The sequence below is a fragment of the Lissotriton vulgaris genome, chromosome 7 (assembly GCF_964263255.1).
Source record: "Lissotriton vulgaris chromosome 7, aLisVul1.2, whole genome shotgun sequence".
Lineage (NCBI taxonomy): Eukaryota > Metazoa > Chordata > Amphibia > Caudata > Salamandridae > Lissotriton > Lissotriton vulgaris.
Genome location: NC_141695.1, coordinates 1,715,905,903 through 1,715,928,009, shown reverse-complemented (window position 1 = coordinate 1,715,928,009; position 22,107 = coordinate 1,715,905,903). Strand labels below are relative to the sequence as shown.

Sequence of the window (22,107 nt, the reverse complement as noted above, 5' to 3'; positions counted from 1 at the left end):
ATACTCCGGCAGAATTACTTCTACCAAAGGGATAGTATGGTGGAAGTAATCTCACTGGAGGATTCTGCACCGCTGGAGAATACTCCGGCAGAATTACTACTACCAAAGGGATAGTACGGTGGAGGTAATCTCACTGGAGGATTCTGCATCGCTGGAGAATACTCCGGCAGAATTACTTCTACTAAAGGGATAGTACGGTGGAGGTAATCTCACTGGAGGATTCTGCACCGCTGGAGAATACTCCGGCAGAATTACTTCTACCAGAGAGATAGTGTGATGGATGTAATTCAACTGCAGGATTCTGCGCCGCTGGAGAATACTCCGGCAGAATTACTTCTACCAAAGGGATAGCATGGTGGAGGTAATTCAACTGCTGGATTCTGCGCCGCTGGAGAATACTCCGGCAGAATAACTTCTACCAAAGGGATAGTACAGTGGAGGTAATCTCACTGGAGGATTCTGCACCGCTGGAGAATACTCCGGCAGAATTACTTCTACCAAAGGGATAGTATGATGGATGTAATTCAACTGCAGGATTCTGCGCCGATGGAGAATACTCCGGCAGAATAACTTCTACCAAAGGGATAGTACGGTGGAAGTAATCTCACTGGAGGATTCTGCACCGCTGGAGAATACTCCGGCAGAATTACTTCTACCAAAGGGATAGTATGGTGGAAGTAATCTCACTGGAGGATTCTGCACCGCTGGAGAATACTCCGGCAGAATTACTACAACCAAAGGGATAGTACGGTGGAGGTAATCTCACTGGAGGATTCTGCACCGCTGGAGAATACTCCAGCAGAATTACTTCTACCAAAGGGATAGTATGGTGGAAGTAATCTCACTGGAGGATTCTGCACCGCTGGAGAATACTCCGGCAGAATTACTTCTACCAAAGGGATAGTATGGTGGAAGTAATCTCACTGGAGGATTCTGCACCGCTGGAGAATACTCCGGCAGAATTACTACAACCAAAGGGATAGTACGGTGGAGGTAATCTCACTGGAGGATTCTGCACCGCTGGAGAATACTCCGGCAGAATTACTTCTACTAAAGGGATAGTACGGTGGAGGTAATCTCACTGGAGGATTCTGCACCGTTGGAGAATACTCCTGAAATATTACTTCTACTAAAGGGATAGTACGGTGGAGGTAATCTCTCCGGAGGATTCTGCATCGCTGGAGAATACTCCGGCAGAATAACTTCTACTAAAGGGATAGTACGGTGGAAGTAATCTCACTGGAGGATTCTGCACCGCTGGAGAATACTCCTGCAATATTACTTCTACTAAAGGTATAGTACGGTGGAGGTAATCTCTCCGGAGGATTCTGCACCGCTGGAGAATACTCCGGCAGAATAACTTCTACTAAAGGGATAGTACGGTGGAAGTAATCTCACTGGAGGATTCTGCACCGCTGGAGAATACTCCTGCAATATTACTTCTACTAAAGGTATAGTACGGGGGAGGTAATCTCTCCGGAGGATTCTGCACCGCTGGAGAATACTCTGGCAGAATTACTTCCACCAAAGGGATAGTACGGTGGAGGTAATGTCACTGGAGGATTCTGCACCGCTGGAGAATACTCCGGCAGAATTACTTCCACCAAAGGGATAGTACGGTGGAGGTAATCTCACTGGAGGATTCTGCACCGCTGGGGAATACTCCGACAGAATTACTTCTACCAAAGTGTTGGCACAGTGAAAGTAATCTCACTGGAGGATTCTGCACCTCTGGAGAATGCTCCAGCAGAATTACTTCTACCAAAGGGATAATACGGTGGAGGTAATTCAACTGCAGGATTCTGCGCCGCTGGAGAATACTCCGGCAGAATAACTTCTACCAAAGGGATAGTGCGGTGGAGGTAATCTCACTGGAGGATTCTGCACCGCTGGAGAATACTTCGGCAGAATTACTTCTACCAAAGGGATAGTATGGTGGAAGTAATCTCACTGGAAGATTCTGCACCTCTGGAGAATACTCCAGCAGAATTACTTCTACCAAAGGGATAGTACGGTGGAAGTAATCTAACTGGAGGATTCTGCACTGCTGGAGAATACTCCGGCAGAATTACTTCTACCAAAGGGATAGTACGGTGGAAGTAATCTCACTGGAGGATTCTGCACCTCTGGAGAATACTTCGGCAGAATAACTTCTACTAAAGGGATAGTACGGTGGAAGTAATCTCTCTGGAGGATTCTGCACAGCTGGAGAATACTCCTGCAATATTACTTCTACTAAAGGGATAGTACGGTGGAGGTAATCTCTCCGGAGGATTCTGCACCGCTGGAGAATACTCTGGCAGAATTACTTCCACCAAAGGGATAGTACGGTGGAGGTAATCTCACTGGAGGATTCTGCATCGCTGGAGAATACTCCAGCAGAATTACTTCCACCAAAGGGATAGTACGGTGGAGGTAATCTCACTGGAGGATTCTGCACCGCTGGGGAATACTCCGACAGAATTACTTCTACCAAAGTGTTGGTAAGGTGAAAGTAATCTCACTGGAGGATTCTGCACCGCTGGGGAATACTCCAACAGAATTACTTCTACCAAAGTGTTGGTAAGGTGAAAGTAATCTCACTGGAGGATTCTGCACCTCTGGAGAATACTCCAGCAGAATTACTTCTACCAAAGGGATAATACGGTGGAGATAATTCAACTGCAGGATTCTGCACCGCTGGAGAATACTCCGGCAGAATAACTTCTACCAAAGTGATAGTACGGTGGAGGTAATCTCACTGGAGGATTCTGCACCGCTGGAGAATACTCCGGCAGAATTACTTCTACCAAAGTGTTGGTAAGGTGAAAGTAATCTCACTGGAGGATTCTGCACCTCTGGAGAATACTCCAGCAGAATTACTTCTACCAAAGGGATAATACGGTGGAGATAATTCAACTGCAGGATTCTGCACCGCTGGAGAATACTCCGGCAGAATAACTTCTACCAAAGTGATAGTACGGTGGAGGTAATCTCACTGGAGGATTCTGCACCGCTGGAGAATACTCCGGCAGAATTACTTCTACCAGAGAGATAGTATGATGGAGGTAATTCATCTGCAGGATTCTGCGCCGCTGGAGAATACTCCGGCAGAATACCTTCTACCAAAGGGATAGTACAGTGGAGGTAATCTCACTGGAGGATTCTGCACCGCTGGAGAGTACTCCGGCAGAATTACTTCAACCAAAGGGATAGTACAGTGGAAGTAATCTCACTGGAAGATTCTGAACCTCTGGAGAATACTCCAGCAGAATTACTTCTACCAAAGAGATAGTACGGTGGAAGTAATCTCACTGGAGGATTCTGCACCGCTGGAGAATACTCCGGCAGAATTACTTCTACCAAAGGGATAGTACGGTGGAAGTAATCTCACTGGAGGATTCTGCACCGCTGGAGAATACTCCGGCAGAATAACTTCTACCAAAGGGACAGTACGGTGGAAGTAATCTCCCTGGAGGATTCTGCACCTCTGGAGAATACTCCGGCAGAATAACTTCTACTAAAAGGATAGTACGGTGGAAGTAATCTCACTGGAGGATTCTGCACCGCTGGAGAATACTCCTACAATATTACTTCTACTAAAAGGATAGTACGGTGGAGGTAATCTCTCCGGAGGATTCTGCGAAAAATACTCTGGCAGAATTAATTCCACCAAAGGGATAGTACGGTGGAGGTAATCTCACTGGAAGGTTCTGCACCGCTGGAGAATACTCCGGCAGAATTACTTATACCAAAGGGATAGTACGGTGGAGGTAATCTCACTGGAGGATTCTGCATCGCTGGAGAATACTCCAGCAGAATTACTTCCACCAAAGGGATAGTACGGTGGAGGTAATCTCACTGGAGGATTCTGCACCGCTGGAGAATACTCCGGCAGAATTACTTCTACCAAAGTGTTGGTAAGGTGGAAGTAATCTCACTGGAGGATTCTGCACCTCTGGAGAATACTCCAGCAGAATTACTTCTACCAAAAGGATAGTACGGTGGAAGTAATCTCACTGGAAGATTTTGCACCTCTGGAGAATACTCCGGCAGAATTACTTCTACCAAAGGGATACTACAGTGGAAGTATTCTCACTGGAGGATTCTGCACCTCTGGAGAATACTCCGGCAGAATTACTTCTACCAAAGGGCTAGTACGGTGGAAGTAATCTCATTGGAGGATTCTGCACCTCTGGAGAATACTCCGGCAGCATAACTTCTACTAAAGGGATAGTACGGTGGAAGTAATCTCACTGGAGGATTCTGCACCGCTGGAGAATACTCCTGCAATATTACTTCTACTAAAGGAATAGTACGGTGGAGGTAATCTCTCCGGAGGATTCTGCACCGCTGGAGAATACTCTGGCAGAATTACTTCCACCAAAGGGATAGTACGGTGGAGGTAATGTCACTGGAGGATTCTGCACCGCTGGAGAATACTCCGGCAGAATTACTTCTACCAAAGGGATAGTACGGTGGAGGTAATCTCACTGGAGGATTCTGCACCGCTGGGGAATACTCCGACAGAATTACTTCTACCAAAGTGTTGGTAAGGTGAAAGTAATCTCACTGGAGGATTCTGCACCTCTGGAGAATACCCCAGCAGAATTACTTCAACCAAAGGGATAGTACGGTGGAAGTAATCTCACTGGAGGATTCTGCACCGCTGGAGAATACTCTGGCAGAATTACTTCCACCAAAGGGATAGTACGGTGGAGGTAATGTCACTGGAGGATTCTGCACCGCTGGAGAATACTCCGGCAGAATTACTTCTACCAAAGGGATAGTACGGTGGAGGTAATCTCACTGGAGGATTCTGCACCGCTGGGGAATACTCCGGCAGAATAACGTCTACCAAAGGGATAGTACAGTGGAGGTAATCTCACTGGAGGATTCTGCACCGCTGGAGAGTACTCCGGCAGAATTACTTCAACCAAAGGGATAGTACGGTGGAAGTAATCTCACTAGAGGATTCCGCACCGCTGGAGAATACTCTGGCAGAATTACTTCTACCCAAGGAATAGTATGGTGGAAGTAATCTCACTGGAGGATTCTGCACCGCTGGAGAATACTCCGGCAGAATAACTTCTACCAAAGGGATAGTACGGTGGAAGTAATCTCACTGGAGGATTCTGCACCTCTGGAGAATACTCCGGCAGAATAACTTCTACTAAAGGGATAGTACGGTGGAAGTAATCTCACTGGAGGATTCTGCACCGCTGGAGAATACTCCTGCAATATTACTTCTACTAAAGGGATAGTACGGTGGAGGTAATCTCTCCGGAGTATTCTGCACCGCTGGAGAATACTCTGGCTGAATTACTTCCACCAAAGGGATAGTACGGTGGAGGTAATCTCACTGGAGGGTTCTGCACCGCTGGAGAATACTCCGGCAGAATTACTTCTACCAAAGGGATAGTACGGTGGAGGTAATCTCACTGGAGGATTCTGCATCGCTGGAGAATACTCCAGCAGAATTCCTTCCACCAAAGGGATAGTACGGTGGAGGTAATCTCACTGGAGGATTCTGCACCGCTGGAGAATACTCCGGCAGAATTACTTCTACCAAAGTGTTGGTAAGGTGGAAGTAATCTCACTGGAGGATTCTGCACCTCTGGAGAATACTCCGGCAGAATTACATCTACCAAAGGGATAGTACGGTGGAAGTAATCTCAGTGGAGGATTCTGCACCTCTGGAGAATACACTGGCAGAATTACTTCTACCAAAGGGATAGTACAGTGGAAGTATTCTCATTGGAGGATTCTGCACATCTGGAGAATACTCCGGCAGAATTACTTCTACCAAAGGGATAGTACGGTGGAAGTAATCTCACTGGAGGATTCTGCACCTCTGGAGAATACTCCGGCAGAATAACTTCTACCAAAGGGATAGTACGGTGGAAGTAATCTCACTGGAGGATTCCGCACCTCTGGAGAATACTCCATCAGAATTACTTCTACCAAAGGGATAGTACGGTGGAGGTAATCTCACTGGAGGATTCTGCACCGCTGGAGAATACTCCGGCAGAATTACTTCTACCAAAGGGATAGTAAGGTGGAAGTAATCTCACTGGAGGATTCTGCACCTCTGGAGAATACTCTGGCAGAATTACTTCTACCAAAGGGATAGTACGGTGGAGGTAATCTCACTGGAGGATTCTGCACCGCTGGAGAATACTCCGGCAGAATTACTTCTACCAAAGGGATAGTAAGGTGGAAGTAATCTCACTGGAGGATTCTGCACCTTTGGAGAATACTCTGGCAGAATTACTTCTACCAAAGGGATAGTACGGTGGAGGTAATCTCACTGGAGGATTCTGCACCGCTGGAGAATACTCCGGCAGAATTACTTCCACCAAAGGGATAGTACGGTTGCGGTAATCTCACTGGAGGGTTCTGCACAGCTGGAGAATACTCCAGTATATTTTCTTCAGCCAGTGGCATAGTACGGTGGAGGAAATTCTATTGAATGGTTGTGCATCACTCCTGTTTACTTCCACTTCCCACCAGAGGGGTATGTACATTGGAGATAATTCCACTGGAGGATTTTACGCCACTGGAGAATACTAGACCAAAATTACTTCCACCGGAGGGATAGTACAATGAAGGTAATTCCAATGGAGGATTCTACACCACTGGAGAACACTCCTGCAGAATTACTTTCACTAGAGGGATAGTAAAGTGGAGGCAATTCCACTGAAGATTCTGCACCGCTGGAGAATACTCCAGCAGAATTACTTCAACTAGAGGGATAGTACAGTGAAGGTAATCTTGCTGGAAGATTCTGCACTGCTAGAGAATACTACAGCTGAATGATTTCCACCAAAAAGATAGTACGGAGGAGGTAATTCCACTGGAGGATTCTACACCACTGGAGAATACTCCAGCAGAATTACTTTGACTAGAGGGATAGTATGGTGGAGGTAATTCCACTGGCGAATTCTACCCTGAGAATTACTTCAACCCGAGGGATAGTACGGTGGAGGTAATTCCACTGGAGGATTCTACCCTGAGAATTACTTCAACTAGAGGGATAGTACGGTGAAGGTAATTCCACTGAGGATTCTACACTGCCGGAAAATACTCCAGCAGAATTACTACGACTAGATCGATAGTATTGTGAAGGTAATTCCACTGAGGATTCTGCACCACTGGAGAATACTACAGCAGAATTACTTCTACCAGAGAGATAGTACGGTGGAGCTAATTCCATTAGAGGATTCTGCACCGCTGGAGAATACTGAGACAGAATTACTTCTACCAGAGAGATAGTATGATGGAGGTAATTCTACTGGAGGATTCTGCATCGCTGGAGAATACTCCGGCAGAATTACTTCTACTTCAGGGATAGTACGGAGGAGGTAATTCCACTGGAGGATTCTGCACCACTGGAGAATACTAAAGCAGAATTACTTCTACCTGAGAGATAGTACAGTGGAGGTAATTCCATTAGAGGATTCTGCACCATTGGAGAATACTACGGCAGAATTACTTCTACCAGAGAGATAGTACGGTGGAGGTGATTCCATTAGAGGATTCAGCACCACTGGAGAATACTACGGCAGAATTACTTCTACCAGAGAGATAGTACGGTGGAGGTGATTCCATTAGAGGATTCTGCACCGCTGGAGAATACTCAGACAGAATTACTTCTACTTCAGGGATAGTACGGAGGAGGTAATTCCACTGGAGGATTCTGCACCGCTGGAGAATACTACGGCAGAATTACTTCTATCAGAGAGATAGTACGGTGGAGATTATTCCATTGGAGGATTCTGCACCACTGGAGAATACTACGGCAGAATTACTTCTACCAGAGAGATAGTACGGTGGAGGTGATTCCATTAGAGGATTCTGCTCCACTAGAGAATACTATGGCTGAATTACTTCTACCAGAGAGATAGTACGGTGGAGGTGATTCCATTAGAGGATTCTGCACCGCTGGAGAATACTACGGCAGAATTACTTCTATCAGAGAGATAGTACGGTGGAGATTATTCCATTGGAGGATTCTGCACCACTGGAGAATACTACATCAGAATTACTTCTACCTGAGAGATAGTACAGTGGAGATAATTCCATTAGAGGATTCTGCACCGCTGGAGAATACTACGGCAGAATTACTTCTACTTCAGGGATAGTACGGTGGAAGTAATTCTACTGGAGGATTCTGCACCGTAGGATATACTCTCGCAGAATTATTTCCACCAACAGAACAATATTGTGACCTATTCCACCAAGGCCCTCACAAAAATTGTGCACTTACATCAACATTTAAAAAGCGCTCTATTTACAAAACGTTCTGATGACTATTGAAGAGGGTGGAACGTGCTACAATCCCCACCATCACACCGAACAACACCCTGAATCAAAGTCTGTAAAACAATTAAACTGTTCTGCATAAACTTGTCGAAAGTGCCGTTTTACAACAATTTATTATTAGAACTTCTAGTGTTGACACAATTAATTTTGATGAAAAAACTAGAACATTTAGGAATTAAGAAATATAAGTAATATCATTGGATTAATATTACTACATAAAGTTTTGTAAATTTCAATAAATGTTTCATATAGAGATACATTATTGTCTTTATTTCCAGCCCCAAAGAGCATTTGGGTTTTTAAATTTCCTCCACTTTTTTGTTCACACTTTTTTCGTTAGTTCCTGCTTCATATGTTTTCATGTCAACACCCTCCCGCCTTCTGTTCATATGTTTTCTTTTCCTGTGATATAAAGTTTACCTACTGATTTATTCATTATAGGTTTTATAAACATAGTGGGCGTGGCTACGCACGCAGCGAGACTGGCTGCTCCCTAACAGAGCTCCGGCGAGAGCCCGCACTTAGGGGGACATTTATCCGCACAAAACATCACCTGGCCGGCCCAAACTCGCAGCGAGTGACCAGAGGGCACTGCCGAAGCATCGGACCGAAACTCGAGGTCCATCGAGCCCCGGGACCGCACCGGCACCAACGCGGCCACCATAGCCGGAGGAGTGAACACGAGCTCGGCGAGACCAGGCAGGCGAGCCCGGCGTCGAAACCGGAAGTGAGGGCCGCGCGGAAGGGGCGCCCGGGAGAAGCGGACTGAGGCGGCGGCGCTGGGTCACACCACAGCGAATCGACCCTCGGCGGACCACGGAAGGCGGAGACGACCCGACTGGCCATTCCCAGAGAACAGTGAGGAGGCGCAGCGCTGGGGGACTGAGGCCGCCCGCTGGACTGCTGAGGCCGACCTAGACACGAGGAGGTGCCCATCCTCCTCCCGACCTGCAGCGGAGGGACGGAGCAGCACTGGGGGGAGCGGGCCCGGAATCGGACCCCCGACGGCGCCTGCTGCGACCCTGGGCGGTAAGTGCTGCGAAGCGAGGAGCACAGGGTGCAACACCTGCCCGGCTCACCCGGCGCCACGAACACCCAGGCAGCCAAGAGACACCTCCCAGGCGCCCAGTAGGACACATCCAGAGACACAGGGTGGCAGAGGGGCAACACCGGTGGGAGCCACTGCCCAGCCAAAAGTCCCGCTGCTGACCACGTGCGCAGGCCTGAGGTGATTGCCGGTTGGGGGGAGCGCCGAGGGGAGACACTGCCTGATACTCACGCCGCCAATGCCCACAGCTGGATACTGACGGACACCGGCACCCTAGAGACCACGGCTTAGCCGGAACCCCGGCTTATCAGGGAGCACGAAACCCAGATTAAGTCCGACTGCTCAGGTCACCCACCGCGGCCACGGAGGGCCGCACGCACAGAACCATAGAGACTACTGGGAGAGTAGGACACCGTGGGGTGACACTGCCAGCCACACGCAGCCCATAACTCCGGAGCCCTTGGAACCACGGCGCAACTGGACACCCGACGAAGCAGGGGGTAAGCGAGGAGCCCAGAACACGACCAACAGCGGGAGGGGTACAGCATAACCCACTGCCGGAGACCTGAACGGGATAACGGCTGCCACCGACGCATGCGGCGCTTTGGACGACACGACCGCACAGGAGGCTCTAAGGTGACAGTAACCTGCCCTGGAAACGCCGCAAGACCACGGACCACCACCCCACCCGGATGTCTGGAGGTGCCGGGAAGCGCACAGGAACGGGGAACACGTCCCAAAAGGGCAAAATGGACAAGTCGCAGAAGCAAACGGACGCAGATCCGGTAACGGCCAGACTGGACTCGGTGCTGGCGGCCATGGAGCGTCTGGAAAGTTCCATCCAATCCACCCGGACATCCCTGGAGGCGAAAATAGACGGAGTCGCCATAGATCTCACGCACTTGAAAGAGGACCATAAGAAACTAGCCGAGCGCACCAAAACCCTGGAAACCGCAGTGACGGACATAGACCCTCGTGTCGCCCAATCGGACAAACATATTAAGGACCTCCTCAACAGAGTGGAATTCCTAGAGGACAGGGCAGAGGATGCAGAAGGGAGGGCGAGACGCAACAACGTCCGGATAGTAGGTCTGCCAGAAAAATGGGAAGGCAAAGATCCGACCGCCCACGTAGAGGACTGGCTACGCACCCTGTTACCCGAAGGCACCCTCTCGCCATATTTTGTGGTGGAACGGGCGCACAGAGTCCCGACCAGGCCGCTCCACACTGGCTCAAACCCACGCCCTTTTCTGATCCGAATCCTGAACTATAGGGACCGGGACACTGTACTACGAGAAACCCGAAAACTGGGCACCATTCAAGTTGAAAACGCGAACATAATGTTTTTCCCAGACTATACAATCCAGGTGCAGCGCCAGAGGCAATCATTCCTAATGGTGAAACGGAGGCTACGCCAAATGGGGCTTACATATTCCCTCCTTTTCCCAGCGAAACTCAGGGTGATAGCGAATGAGAAGACACACTTCTTTGACTCCTCGGAAGACGTGGAGGCCTGGCTGGACAACGGGACGGACAAGAGCACGGGGAGGTCAGGAAATCCGGACAGGCCCAGGAGACACAGAAGACCCAAGAGGAGATGTGGCGCCCGGTCACCCTCCCCCGCGACCAGCGGCACCCAACATAGCGCGAGCCCACCGGAAGAAGACATACGCAGAGAACAACAGGAAGCCCTGCGGATGGTCTCGGAGCTCAGCGGCTCCCCGACACGGCGTTCCCCGCCTGCCACCAGCCCTAGAACATCACCGAGTGACGATGAGGCGATATATGGTCTCCCGGATTCGCAATTCTCAGGTGGGCTGCCAGACATCACCCCACAAACGTCGGATCTGTACGGCTGAAGAAGTGTCGTAACACGGGGCTCTCAGCGAGGGAAGCATTGACAAGGCGCTACCCGATGGCATCGGACACCGAACCCGCAGTAAGTCATGACGATGTCACACTTGCAACTATCCACTGCGGGGCAGACGCCCCAAGGAACACACACCACGGGGGCCACCACCACTTTGCAGGGTCCCCATGGGAGGGCGAAGGTTGCCAACTACAAGCTTGACCAGAGCAGTGGCCCCGTGTCTTTACAAATACACTGTTCGATAGCCGGTGGGCCGGCCGGTTGGCCACTCAGACTAACGAACACACCCCCCTGGGAGGGCGCTCACGCCTTCATGCTCAACAGATGCACACTGGCTGCTTGGACTGCGTGATGTATAGCAACCTCCCAGAATGGATTGTTCGCACTTTTCGCAGAATGTTTGGACGGCTGCCCGTTTGGCAACCGACCCGATGGAGTTACCCCCAGTTAATGTTTACCCCCCTTCTCCCTATTGTGAAACGCTGCATGCATGGCTCGCAGGGGTGCTCGCTGGACTATTCCAAGGGCTGCTCGGACCAAGGAGGAGATACTCTGACACTGAAAGCCGGAGGGCCTATTGGGAGGGTGCTGGGAGCGAGGGAGGGAATGGGTGTGACTGCCTTGCTGAATGCTGATGGCTGAAGTCAAAATGTGTACCTGGAATGTGCGCGGAATACACACACCCGCACGCAGGTACATGATTTATTCATACCTGAAGAGGCACAAGGTGCAGATAGCACTCCTACAGGAGACACACCTGACAACCCCAGAGGTACACACCCTGCGCAGGCGATGGCGAGGTCAGATCTATGCGACTGGGTTCTCCTCTTACGCCAGGGGGGCACTGATATGGGTGCGACCAGGGCTCCCGTTTGAAGTTGAGGACTCACACATAGACAAGGATGGGAGGCTGGTGGCAGTGAAGGGACGCCTGGATGGACGACCACTGGTGGTGGCGTCGCTATATGCCCCTAACACAGACCAACAGAGGTTCCTGGAAATGGTGTCCACAACCCTGGCGCACTGGCACGGGATCCCCTGGATATTGGGGGGGGATTACAATAGCGTATTGGATACCACACTCGACCGCTCATTCCCACCTCTACCCAACGCACCAGTGGTGGGTGCCATGAAAGCTCTCATAGCCTGGGCCTCACACTGGAACTTACATGATGTGTGGCGCCACCGGAACCCCACGACCAGGATATATTCGTACTACTCAGGAGCTCATACCCTGCACACCAGGTTAGACAGATTCATGCTCACAGATGATCTACTCCCACTGGCGACGGAGGCGCTATACATGGGTAGGACACACTCCGACCATAACCCACATATGTTGACGATCTCATGGGCACACACACGCCCCCCTGTCCCCAACTGAAGGCTGCAGCCGGACCTCCTGCTAGACGCACCCTTCCGGGACTCACTGTTCGCACACATTGTTCACTACTTCGAGGATAATGCAGGTACAGCCACCTCTCTGCAGATGGAATGGGAGGCGTTCAAGGTGGTCATTAGGGGACAATGCTTGGGCACGCAGGGGAACCTCAAACGGCAGGTGGAGAGGGACTTACACAGGGTGGAGGAGGAATTGAGTCGACATGAGCGGGACTCGGTGGGAGGTCACAGCACTGGGCTTCACAAAGCGCAGGCGGCCCACGAAAAACTGCTGGAGAGGCTCAGATGTCTGAACTTCGCGGCTCACGCGGCGCGCACACACGACAGGGGGGACAAACCCGGCAAGCTGCTGTCGTGGCTCATCACCAGAGAAGATCGGACACAGCCAGTCACAAAAGTGCTAGGCGCGAATGAGGTGCCCTTACACACACAGTCAGAGATACACGGAGCGTTCACCGCGCACTACAAAGCACTGTATCGCTCTTGCCTACCCACGCCCGCCCCGGACACGGAGGAGTATCTTAACCAGATACTGCTGCCAGCACTCACCGATGCCCAACGTGCCGTCCTAGCGGCACCCATAGCTCCCGAGGAGCTCCGGGAAGTCATAGCGGCGCTCTCCAACGGAAAGTCCCCCGGCCCAGACGGACTCCCAGCGGAGTTTTATAAAGCATACCAAGACCTCCTGGTCCCTGAACTCGTAAAACTGTATGAGACAGCTCTGAACGACTCCTCCCTGCCCCCATCTCTGAGTGAGGCTACACTGGTCTCCCTCCTGAAACCGGGTAAGGACGGGACACTTATGGGCTCATATAGGCCCCTTGCCCTCTTAAACACAGACTACAAAATACTAGCTTCTATGCTAGCGTGGAGACTGGCCCAATACACACCTACCCTGGTCCACCCTGACCAGAACGGGTTCGTGCCCACACGCAGCACATCGCATAACATCCGCCGGCTATTTAGAGTGCAGGAGTACGCGAGAGGCCCTTGGCCACTATCAGGTTGCATAGTATTGGACCTGGAAAAGGCATTTGACTCGGTGGAGTGGCCGTTTCTTAGGGCGGTTATGCAAAAGTTTGGCCTGGGAGACGCTTTTCTGGACATGGTGGGTCTCCTATATCAAACGCCGACAGTTCGGGTCCGGATAGGGGGCCTGCTATCGGAGGCCATACAGGTGAGGCGGGGCACACGGCAAGGCTGCCCGTTATCACCTCTACTCTTCTCGTTGGCCATGGAACCGCTGGCGGAGATACTGCGGATGCAGGGCGCCGAGTGGGGCATCCCGTTGATAGATGGGGTACACGCAGTTTCCCTGTATGCCGACGACCTACTCCTCTACGTCAGGGACCTAACACGGATACCACCGGGACTAACCGGCGCCCTCCGCGAATTCACAACACACTCGGGACTGAGGGTCAACTGGGGTAAATCTGGGGTCTTCCCCTTTCACCCGGATATGCAGGAACACGCAGTGCAACTAGGGGACACGACACTGACATGGTATGCCGGCACTTTTAAGTATCTGGGCATCCACATATATAGAAATGCAGCAGATATACTGGATGGCAACCTGATTCGAGCCATAAATTCCTTGCGGGCCCAGATCCAATTCTGGGGCACGCTCCCGCTCAATGTCCCGGCCAGAATCACCCTGACTAAAATAATAGTCCTGCCTAGACTCCTGTACTATTTTTCGAACACACCGGTGTATGTCCCGGCTCGGGTCTTTAGAGACTTGGAGACCCTAACACGAACACTGATCTGGAATGTGGGGAGACCAAGGGTGGCCCTGAAGAAATTGTATGCCCCGACGGCCTCGGGGGGACTTGCGGTCCCGAATCAAGAGCACTACTACCTTGCCGCGCAGCTCCAGTGGGTGGTGGCCTGGCTAGCGGGTAGGAACCTAAACGACACGGCCTCGACAGTCCCGGCCCTGACCCATGCAGAAGCCCTCGCACTATTCCACCCACTCAGAGGAGCGACACGTGAGACGCAGCTACACCTAGCAGTGGCACTGAGATGCTACAGGCGTGCACTGCGATTGACCAGGGAAACTGCCCCCTACGCACCAGCCCTGCCGCTAGAAGGACTGCCAAGGCCTGGGGGAGTGGTGACTACAGCACACCTACAAGACTGGGCGCAGGTGGGGCTTGAGACACTGGCGGACTTGTATGACGACGGGGCCATGGTACGGTTCGAGGGGCTGGTGGAGAATCCGGGACTGCCAGCGGGACAATTCCTGATGCATGCATCAATGATGCGGGTCCTAACGGAACGCTGGGGCGATATGTCCGTGGAACCCGAGACCCACCTCTTAATACAATACCTGCACGTAATGGGGGCAGGGTCGCACGTTGTGCACTGGCTAACGCAGGCGCTGAGGTCCCACACAACGGCCTCCCTTCAGTCGCTCAGGGACAGATGGACCACTGACAGGGGGAGGGACTGGTCGGATAAAGAATGGGAACGGATCCTAGAGGGGCCGCAACACGTTCCCCGCAACTCGAGATTCAGAGTCATACAGTTCTATATCATGCATAGAGCATACTTGTCCCCAGACAAGGTTAACCGCTACTTTGGTTTGAATACCTCCAAATGCCCGCGATGCGCGCTCCTAGATGCGGATCTCCTGCATATGCTGTGGGCATGTCCCAAGCTCCGGACGTACTGGCATGATGTTACCGCGCTGTTGACAAAAGGGACTGCGCTGGGCCAACGCCACGACTGGGACACCTGTGTGCTGGGCCTCCTGACCAGGACCAAACATAACAAAGCGCATATGAGGTTCTGGGATCTGGGGCTGATAACCGCCAAGAGACTCATAACCCGCCACTGGAAAGCCGCGGAACCGCCCCTGACGAAACATTGGAGCGCCTCCCTCATCTATTGGGCGACCGCAGAAGGCACGGTGCTACGTAGGGAGGAGACGGCGGGGCGGAGGGCCACACCGATAGCTCAGGCATGGGAGGGCTTCCTGAGAGCATTCACCAGAGCCTGCCACGATAAAGGGATATTGTAAGGAGATGGTTCCTCCCCAGTGGACAGGGGGGGGTCAGGTCCAAACCACAGACTGAGTGGTGAGAGAGGGGAGTATCGGGAGCCACACATATATGGACATGAAATACCACCCCAGCGATCCACCGCCCACCCACATGACCTACCCCCCCCCCCCCCCCCCACCGATCAGCGGAGCCCACATATACCGTCGGCCCCACAGATGCGCCCACACCCGAGACCCAGAGCTACTGCACACCACCGATGCCTCCTCCCCCGAACACACTCAGGGCCAGCACCCCGCAAGTCTACTACACCCGAAAATGCCTAGGCAGAACTAATACTGCAGCACCCCCCCCCCCCACTTACTCCGAGATCGGACTCTTCACACCCTCACCAACCCTCCTGTTTTTCCCCAGTTAGAATTGGTGGCGTTTACGGCACAGGACACCCCCCAGTTGTCCACGCCGGATCTACCTTTCCCACCTACACCTTTCACTTTCGACACACGGCGACGACACACAGGAGTGCAGCACACATGCAAACCACGGCCGCAACCTTCTGCCTCACGGAGGCGGACCACTGACCCTCCTAGCCGGCCACAGTACATATGCAGGTTGCCTGGAACCGGGCCCGGCTGGTTATTCACACTACTGAGAGACAACTTGCTACAACACCAACCAGTGGGTCGCGAGTACCGGGGGCGCGGCTGGCCATCAAGCTGCCCGCCCTGACGGGTGAGGTCTAGCACCATAGTAAGGCGAACAGAGCGCATTACACTGTATGGAAACAATGAAGCGAATGATTTGGTGAATGCAGGGACCGCCCCAAGATAACGGATGGTACTTATTAACAGTGAGTGCATTTATTGGCTTTCTATAGTCGCCAACGTTCGCATTGATGATGTAAGAACTATTCCAATTGCTGTTTCCCCTTTGAATTCAGCACACGAGAAATGTAATTGTATGTCACGTGTACCAATAAAACAGATTTAAAAAAAAAAAATAGGTTTTATAAACATAGTAGTGGACACACTATAGTTTGAGAGATTACATTGTATAATGTGTTGTAATACAATACTATGAACTACAAAAAATAATCCAGTAAAAATTATAAAATTAAAGTAATATGGTTACAAGAGTGAATAGAATATACGCAGTGAATCGCCTATATTATCTTGGAATATTTTCAAATACAGTAATCATTCAGAGACTACAGCGCATGGAAATATGTAGCGCTTTTCATAATTTCAAAGACAGTACACATACCAATAACTGCAGTAGAAAAAGTAGAGAGACTGTCAAAGTTGGAAGTAACACTCAGTAGGCTTTTTGTCTCCTTTTAAAATAATTTTGTGACAGAATTGCCCAGTGTCTAGAGGGATGGTCATTCCGCACTCTAGGTTTTGCCTTCTTAAAACTTGGTGTTCTGAGAAGAAGGTTCTCTGTGCTCAGAAGGAGGTTTTGACTAACAGAGGTGATCAGTTTCTAGTCAAGGTAGTTTGGTGTAATCAACAACACGGCTTTGAGCATGGTGCGCGCTTGTTTAAAAATTGCTACCTCACTTCTATCTGGATCACACCGGAAAGTACAATATAGGCGAGTTGTACTTGCACCTTCTTGCACCAGTGTGCAGCTTGGCAGCTGGTAGGAGTACTCTTTGATGGAAGCTAGATGCAACACATGGAGACCTCTTAGTGGGGAATTTCCATGGTCTAGTTTTAACAGAATGAGATATTGGATTTCTAATATAAAATTGTTATCCACTTAACGTTTGTTTGATTATACAGATGTATGACGGTACAACGCGTACCGTTACAACGCGTACCTTTACGAAGCAGGTCTAACAACGCAAGTCGTTACAACGACTTGCGTTGGGGGGCGCTGGATAGTGAATAGTTTAATTTACTATTCCAACTCCAGTCCCCATGGATAGTAGGGAAGGTGTTGGATAGTAAATTAAACTATTCCCTATCCTAGAGCGTCCTCCAGCGAAAGTCGTTGTAATGACTTTCGTTATAAATCCTGCGTTGTAACGGTACCGCGTTGTAACGGTTCAGTTGTAAAGGATGTTTCCCGATTATACATGGGCGTTTCTTCTAAAAGTGTACTCTCTTTGACATTGAGTTCATGTGTGCTTTAAGGCTTTGACTTTCTTCCAAGGTGAAGCAAAGAGATCTGTCTCTCCGTACTTGAAAGATCCCACTTTACTACTCTTATGCGTTGATCTATGCTGGATTATGTACAGGACTATTACATCAGGCGATCTCATTTTATAGACACATTAAGCAGTGATGTAACACTCATTCTAGGATGTCCTCAGGTACATTGGCTATAACCTCAACATGTTTAGGGAAGCAGGCCTTTAGAAAAAGGATGGTGTCATCTAAGTGAAAGCACTATAAAATGTGGGAGCAGTGGAATTTGGAGGTTAGACGCTCCATTAAAAGGTTGAAGAAGGTATGAGAGAAAATGAAAAGCAAATATGATAGCATGAAATATTTTTTTGCCTCATTTTATAATATTTTACTGCATATACTTTAAAAACAAATGTTTTTTTTTTAAACTTCTGTTCAGGACATTCACAATGCACCTTTATAAAATGTCCAGGCTTTTTGTCCAGTGATGTTACAAGCTCAATGAAGGCAAGACCTGCCTTGTTTATGCAGAGTAAAGGGCTATTTATGATTGGTAGAGGACCTAATAGAGCACATTTGTATTTCCTCTGGAACATCTCCAGCATCAGGTACTGTGTTTAGAGGAATATTGTGTGTGTGAGGTCCTGTTAAACTGGACTACGGAAATCCGAGAGTGACGGAAAAGGTACGAACTGACAATACTTACACCATTTGGAAAAGCAAATAAATTCAAACTAATCTACATATCTTTAGCTCAGTGAAGTGGATGAGAAGTTGTGTGTTTGTGTATGATTCTGATCTTCTACTTTTCATTTCTGCAGCTCCCATGCCCAGAAGACAGGCAAAGTGCCCGCCACGCACAGCGACAGGCAGACAGCAGAGTCCATTTGGAAGAAGGAATTTGGGACCCTTTTGGAACGATATGAGGATGCACAGGCTGGAACTCTTTCGCCCCGGATAGGAAGTGTCTTGGAGGGATGATCCCTTTGAGATCCAGGGTGGACATTTTTTGGGAATCCAGGGAGGTGATCATAATGCAGTCCTGGCAGGTGATATTATTGGGATCAGGGATTGTATCAGTGTCTCGACACCTGATCTTTACGAGATCTGAGAGATGTGGCGGTCATCAAAGCCCTGATATCTAGTCCTGGGTAAGAGATTCTGTTGGGATTCTGGGTGTTATTACTACTAGGATTCTCAAGTCTTGATGAGGTGATCTTATCAAAGTTGTGTTAAATGGGCATCATCACAGCTCCTCGGGGGTTGACCCTTTCATAGTCTAACAGATGCGCTCAAATTAGGGTCACTAAAGGTGACTATGACCAATTCAGCACACAATCTAATATTCAAATATGCAGGGACATTTCTCTAAATTCTTGTGCTTCTCAAGTCTTGGAAATGAGTGACCAACAGAATACTTAAATCTTCACAGAAAGTTTCAAATCATTTGGGTTTTGTGGACACAACACAGTCCAATGACACAAAGAGTCAGGAAGACAATAGCTATAATTTAAATCACACCCTATTACAAAAATACATGAACAGAAATAGAGTACAGAAATATGCATCAGGATTTCAAGCACAAAAATTCTAGTTGCGAAGGGATTTAAAGCATTGTGTTCCATTCACACAAGGCAGGGTTTGGGGCTTATTACTCACAAGCACCGTGGACTGACCAGGATGAGTTTGTCGGAGATTCCGCCTGGCTCCCAACAAACGTTGAATAATTCATTCATATGTATTGCCTCTGGGCTGTGAAAAAATGTACTACATTTCCGATGAACCAAGAAGAGAAATTCTGGATTTGCCGGGATTGGGTAGAAAGAGAGGAGTGGAGTTGGTGTGGGGAAGGCGAAGGAGAATTTTTTTATTCAGCTTTGTCATCACCTAGGGCCCGATTCACAGAACTAATCTGAGACAAAATCTTAAATTTACTACTTTTGGTATTCACAGAAGGCATTTAGTAGTAGTAAAGTTAGGATTTTGTCTTAAGTCTGTCTTAAGTCTGTCCTAAGTTTGTCTTAAGTCTGCCTTAAGTCAAACTTAAGACAAAATCCTTACTTTACTACTACTAAATGCCTTCTGTGAATACCAAAAGTAGTAAGTTTAGGATTTTGTCTCGGGTTAGTTCTGTGAATCGGCCCCCTAGTGTTTTACGAAGGATCTTTATTCCCTAAACATCGAAATAAGGATATTACTATCAAGTCTATCACATTTGCAAGCATTGGGATAGTGTTGATGTTATCCAGCAAGAGGAAAGTTTTCAGTAAGCTCAAAAGCACAATATCTTACATAAAGAATAGGGTGTGTATGATTTCATAGAATAAACGATTTCATGGAATACCATTACGGAGAAACCATTTCATCTAAAGTTTAGATGGAAATTTGCAGGATGAATGGCATTTACCATTTAATAGAAACCAATTTATAGATTTTTTTTCTTCAAAATTGGTTTTTCTATGCTTATTTATTGAGGAGTACATGCCATGTTTGCAGGTCTTACTTTCAGAATCATTTTTGTTGAGGGATTTATTTCAGTGCTTTACTTCAGTGGACATTAATTACTTCTGATTCATGTATTTTACATTGTCAAACAGTTTCTAAGGATGTTTTTAATTTGCTGACCCCTCACCACCCCAAAACACCATCTACTGCTGAATCCTTCACAACCCTTAGATACCATCCACCGTGTCCTATAAAAACCACTTACCACCCTTAAATGACCTCCATTTTTTGACCCCTAAGCTCCACCCATCCGTGAACTCTAAAAGCCCATTCTACCCCTAAATTCCACCATCACTGGACCATAAAAACACCTCACCATGTCTAGACTACACCCATCCCTTATGCCTAGACTCCATCCACCCCTGAACCCTAAAAGCCTATTGTACCCCAAAACTCCAGCGATCTCTGAAACCTAAAATCCCCTTACTAGCCCTAACCTCAAATCTTCCCTTAAGCCTTTACACCCCCTGCTATGCCTAAACCCTATCCATCCCTGACCATAAACCCCTCAACACCCCTAAATTCCACCCATCCCTGAACCTAAAAAAAACCCTCATTACCCTTTAATGCCACCTATCTCTAACCCCTAAAAACACCTTGCCACCCCAAAACAACACTACTCATAGATCCCTAAAAAACCCTTACCACCTCTAAACACCAACGATCCAATGCCCTCAAAAACCAAAAACCCCTCATCACCCCTAAACTCCACCCATACCTGAACCCTAAAAACTGTTCACAACTGTACCCATCAGTGAAACTTAAAACCTCTCACAAGCCCTGAATTCCACCCATCCATAAATTCTAAATATACTTCAAAACCCTTACACTCCACCCATCCTTGAATGCTAAAAATCCCTCACCGCCCCTAAACTTTGCTCATTCCTAATTGCTATGAAATACTCATTACCCCTAACCTCCATCCATCCCTGTACCTTAAAAACTCCTCCCTATATCTGAACTCCACCTTTCCCTGACCTCTAAAAGCTCACCGACTGAATGCCGAAATCCCACACTGCTACTAGACTCCATCCAATTTTAATGCAATTTGGGATTTCCTCTTAAAATTATCTTTACTTTAAAATGTTTCCTTTAATTTTAGATTTGTTTGTATTTCCTTAAAATTGTCCTTCCTTAATATTGGTTTCCCATATTTGGTTTCCTTCCATTTGTTTTCTCAGTGTTTTTTTTTTTCAATAATTCACATAGAACAAAGAATAGATTATAAGAGAGTGACAGGTGACATTGATGACTTCAACAGTTAGAAACCTTCAGCAAGCTCTTCTACTAAAAAGTTAGCTCTCGATCCAGAAAGTAGCACCGATCAGATAAAGATATTAAAAATGCCCAGTGGCCAGAATAGTCTCTTGTGACACATGTTGTCACCCAATGCTACCTGCGTACATACTCATATGTGCACATACACATACCTACCCTGGCGAGGAGGCAAGCTCACATTTGGTTGTGAAGCTGGGGATCAGAGAATCTCATGAAACACTGCAATACATAGGCAAGTAGGGACTCCTCAGTCCACTGCATCCAACTGAGCAGGAGTTCAACATTCATGGCCAATATTCAACCGTCTTGCTGACTTCAACAGTAGGGGACATTAGAAAGAAAAGGAAGTATACTAGAAAGTCTGACTTGCATGGGAATGGGGTTGGCGGAGCTAGAGCGTGCCACCTCTGAGTCAGACACAGAAGCACTGCAACTCTTAGTCCAGCTTGGAAGTTTGTTTGCTTATGGCTACTCCGGCTTGCATGCCCTACCATCTCATTTAAGTCACCAATTTAATTTATGCTGATGGCTATTCAGTAGTTTGATACCATTGTGCCCTTTTTGCAT

General features: G+C 48.7%; 1 protein-coding gene across 1 annotated transcript in view; it reads left to right on the top strand.

Annotated features, from left to right (window-relative positions):
* The window catches only part of LOC147706390 (von Willebrand factor A domain-containing protein 1-like), a 127,734-nt gene extending 107,558 nt beyond the window's left edge, over nt 1–20,176 (top strand). Inside the window, exon 6 of the mRNA XM_086929075.1 lies at nt 18,579–20,176. Within this exon, the coding sequence (XP_086785201.1) occupies nt 18,579–18,718 (140 nt within the window). The 3' untranslated portion in view covers nt 18,719–20,176. The remainder of the gene's footprint in view (nt 1–18,578) is intronic.
* Nucleotides 20,177–22,107: the final 1,931 nt, after the last annotated feature.